A 4522-nucleotide genomic window follows, 5' to 3' on the forward strand; every position below is an offset into this window, starting at 1 on the left:
TTTATTTGTTTTTAACGTAGACGTTTACTCACCTTGCAGTGAGGTGTTGCAATTATTTAACCTGCATTAAGTGGGGTGGTGTCCCGTTGCCGTCGGCCATCCTCAGCATGCCTGTTGAACTCGGTCCACGGTGCGGGGTGATGTTGAACCCTAGCAGCGCCCATGCTGGGGGGTCCTGGCGGGCTGTGTGTCAGGCTGCTGTGAATGCTGGGGCTTGAGATGGGGAACGGGGATCCGAACGGTGACTCTTGAGCGCCAAATGGATTAAGACAGACGGGAGTAGTGGAATTGCCATGTCAAGGTCATTTTTTGCCTAAGAAAATAATGGGAATGTCTTTATTTTTACTTGTTGTGACACAGTTTGTTTTAATTATGCCTTGCTCGTCAAAGAAGGGCTGCTCTAATTGCACATACCGTTCTATTTCTTCGGCTGCTGCTCAGTGAGCGTGACAAGGGTGCTCTCCTGGGCAGCTAACCCGAGAAGGGCAGGTCTACCTATAGCAGTGGAGAGTCTAAATGGCTTTTTCCCCTCTAGAAATGCTTTCTCCCTCTTGTTGAAAACATCTCCCAACCTCTGCCGCATTTGAGATTGATTTTCCTGCTGTAGGGGAAGGGCGAATGGTTTGAAAGCGCTGTTGGTTTTGCAGAAGGCAAATGAAATGTGGCCGTTGTTCTGCCAGCGCTAATCTCTGTGCTCTGCTTTGTTTTCCTTCCAGATATGGACGTGTCGAAAGCGTCAAAATACTCCCCAAGAGGGGGTCGGAAGGCGGAGTGGCAGCATTTGTGGATTTTGTGGACATCAAAAGTGCGCAGAAGGCACACAACTCTGTCAACAAAATGGGCGATAGAGACCTACGGACGGATTATAATGAACCAGGAACCATTCCCAGTGCTGCTCGGGGATTGGATGATACAGTTTCCATAGCATCTCGTAGTAGAGAGGTTTCTGGGTTCAGAGGAGGTGGTGGGGGGCCCACTTACGGCCCCCCTCCATCGCTTCATGCACGGGAAGGACGTTATGAGCGGAGACTCGATGGGTAAGTTCCAAGGTTTCTCTAGGCAGGTATTTTGTATTTGATATGGTGAGAAACACAAACTCGTATCTAGGGCCCCCAGATGGATTTAAAATTTTGGGAATTATCTATGTTTCCTATTTTGGGTTGGAAACGGAAGTGATTTCTATCCCAGTGGCTGGTACCTTGTGGATCCATAGCGGATGTGTCCTGCAGCTGGTTGGATATCTACACTTGAAATAAGGTGGTTTTAAGATGGAAGATTTCCTTTGGCCAGCATCGCTATTGGAGTTACTCTTTTCTAGAAGTAACGATCCCATTTCTTGGATAATATTAAGGCCTTGCTCGGATGTATCCCTGCTGCCAGATGGAGCTATCTTACTCTACAACATGTGGTGAAGCCCTCTGTGGAGTATCTTCGGAATACTAGAACCCAAAATTCGGTGAAAGCTTGATGCCTAGCGCTCACTTCTCACTATACGCAGTTGGTATGTTAGTTGGATTGGCACCACAAAATTTCTAGTAGACTTTAATGATGCAGCCCCTTGGATTCTACAGACACCACTTAGCCGTGGAAATTACGCTTGGATGGAGAAGACCGAAGGCAGCTGGTGATGTTGCCATTTTGGATCTACATCATTTCCAAGTTATTGGGATTATTCTTTCTGATGGTATTGGCAAAAAGAGATGATGGACATGACTAAATTTTGGAAATTATAGCCGTTTTTTTTTAATGCTGGGATAAGAACTACTGCCTTGAATTTATTGGATGGTATACAGTCAAGACGCCAGTAGCCCTGGGGAGTGGATTATATCTAGTGTCTTAAAAAGCTTTTTGCTGCTCCACATTAAACGTACGTTAGTTTTAAGGACGTGGTGCTAATACCAGTTTGTGGATACGCCAGCGAAAAATGCCGGGGCTGGATGCTTACAAAGGCGGCTAGAGGATGCCTGCTGGCCAGCAGCGCTGAGAGCCCTCGTGCACTGGGTGATCTTCTACCAGCTGCTCGATGCAGACGTAGGGCTGGAAATTAAAATAATGGATCTATTTAAGCGCCTACTGTCGCAAGAAAGAAGTCTGGGGGTTTCAGAGTTACAGTTTCAGTCTGGGACTGCTTCCTTCCAGTGGAATTTTTTTTTTTGTCTTGTCACTAAGAATTTTTTAAATTTTTTTTTTCTTGTTGGTTCATCTAAAATATCATTTGACACCCTTGCCCATTAAGAAGGTGGATTACCCCTGTAAGAGGGGCCAAAATTGGGGAAGTTATGTTCACAATTCTCTCCCTAGATTTAATTGGGAATATAGGTCGTGTTTCCACACTTGGAAAAGGTTGGTATGTCCTGCCCTGTGTATATTAGCCCCTTCCTAACCCGAGTCAAACCCTCTCTTTCCACTAACTCCAGTAGTACTTAGTACTAATAGATAAATCACAACCCGCACTGTAGCCGGTAGATGTTGAGCTCTGCTAGTTCCTCTGTCTGTCTCCTGTGTCCTCCTCGCAGATAAGGACTCTTTTCTGTCAGCTCTCGAGCAGTAACCCTCTAGAAAACACTGCTTTTCTCTTACCTCATTAAACCAGCTCTCACCGATTAACACTTTATAGGACGCTAAATGCAATCGTTTGTAAAATTGTTGATCTTGGCCCTTCAAAAGGGGGGAAAAAACGAGGGAGGGATGTTTCTGTGCCTGAAACAGCTTTGAAAACACCATTGTTGTGAGCAAGGGAGAGAAAATAGAAACCAGCAATGGCTTTCGAGCAGATATTGGTGTTAATGGATCCTGTGCACCCGTTAGGTAGTTTCTCGAATATATAGTTAGAAAGAAAAAATGCAGGTGAAACAGGAGCTGGCTCTGTGGAAAGCTTGAAAATGAGCTAAAATTTTACAACAGAGGGCGAGTGTATTTAGGGGACGGAGGATCTAGGGAACGGCAGGAACTTGCAGAGATGCTAATCGAAAAAGATGGAAATGCCATTTTTTAGTTTATGAGAGACACCCGAGATATTTCTGCTGGTTTAAATAGAAGACAGAGCTGTGATGCAGGAGAGGAGGAGGGAGCACGAGGCAGAACTGGGTTATTAGGATTCAGGGGATTGACGTGACTAATAATTGATTCTGAAGGAAGAATCCGAGAGAAGGCCAAAAAAAAAAAAAGGTTGAAATGTCCTTCATAAGATGGATAATTAAATTTTTAAATTAACTTTGGCTTCTCTGACATATTTAGAATTTTGTGAGTGTTTTTTAACATAACCATTCTTGGTCTTCTGTTTTGTGGACGGAACATAGACAAACCGTCCTGGTCCTCGTGAGACCACTGAGCTGACAGTGATGTTCTTACAGCCTGACCTGCCAGTTTGTCCGTCTCCACTGGACAGATCACACCAGGTCTCTCAGAAATACTAAACACAAAGGGCCGGTGTGACAGTAGCGTGCACAGGTGGCAGGAACCCCTGCCGGCTCGACAGGCAGAAACAGCCCCTCGAGAACGGGGCAGACCCTCCTCGTGCAGGGCCGTGGTCCCCCTCGGGCCTGCGCCCTCGCAGCTCCCTTCTGGCCTCCCTCACCCAGGGAGTTCTTTAGCGTTGGCAGCGTGGTGAGGATTGAGGGTAGCAGCCTGAGAAAAGCAAAATTCCCTCCAGGAGGATGAAATATTGTAGGACAGCAACAAGAACCCCCCTCATTTTTTGGGTCTTCTCTGTGGGTTACGCTTCCCCTTTTGAAAGCAGCTTCTTACCTCTGGGTCGTGCTTTGCGCGGAGGCTTTCATGGCCACAGCCCAAACTGTGATGCCATTTTTGCAGAAGGATAATTAGAAGAGCTCCAGTAATTACCAAATTACAGACAAATCTGTGAAGCTCTTAAGCAAAAATGGAAGAGAAAAAAAAACCCACAAAACTGAATTATGGTGTCCAAAACCTTGAAGTATTTCTTGTTTACTGAATTTAAAAGAAATAAACTCAATTTAAATGAGGATTTGGCACTGGGAAGAGAGATTTTTTTTCCTGTGCAGGCAAGACACTGGTCATGAAAGCCCGATCCCATGATTAAAACGAAATGATTGCTGAGCTTTATCATATTCGAGTGTAACTTTGGAGCCAAGTAACCTGTTTTTAAGTTTGTCGGTGTTCGCTTGATAGGTTATTGCTGCTCAGCAGAGCAGCAGAACGAAGTCGAGCGCTGCCGCGGGTGTTTGCATGATGTGCTTTGAGCCGTGCTTGCCCCGTTCTGATGAAGTATTTTTCCCCCTTCCTAAATGCAGGGCTTCAGATAACAGGGAGCGTGCTTATGAACATAGTGCCTATGGACACCATGAGCGGGGGACGGGCGCCTTTGAGCGGACGAGACATTACGATCAGGATTACTATAGAGACCCTCGAGAGCGGACTTTACAACACGGGCTCTATTACACTTCTCGGAGTCGAAGTCCAAACCGTTTTGACGCTCACGACCCCCGTTACGAACCTAGGGCCCGGGAGCAGTTTACATTGCCCAGCGTGGTACACAGGGATA

General features: G+C 46.1%; 1 protein-coding gene across 1 annotated transcript; it reads left to right on the forward strand.

Annotated features, from left to right (window-relative positions):
• Positions 1-716: 716 nt before the first annotated feature.
• LOC104490232 (msx2-interacting protein-like) lies at positions 717-4518 on the forward strand (the record flags this gene model as incomplete). Its single annotated transcript, XM_010132493.1, has 2 exons — positions 717-1037; positions 4272-4518. Coding segments are annotated over 2 exons (568 nt in total), but the record flags the coding sequence as incomplete, so codon positions are not given.
• Between the last annotated feature and the right edge of the window lie 4 nt (positions 4519-4522).

Source organism: Buceros rhinoceros, unplaced genomic scaffold (assembly GCF_000710305.1).
Source record: "Buceros rhinoceros silvestris isolate BGI_N320 unplaced genomic scaffold, ASM71030v1 scaffold17303, whole genome shotgun sequence".
Lineage (NCBI taxonomy): Eukaryota > Metazoa > Chordata > Aves > Bucerotiformes > Bucerotidae > Buceros > Buceros rhinoceros.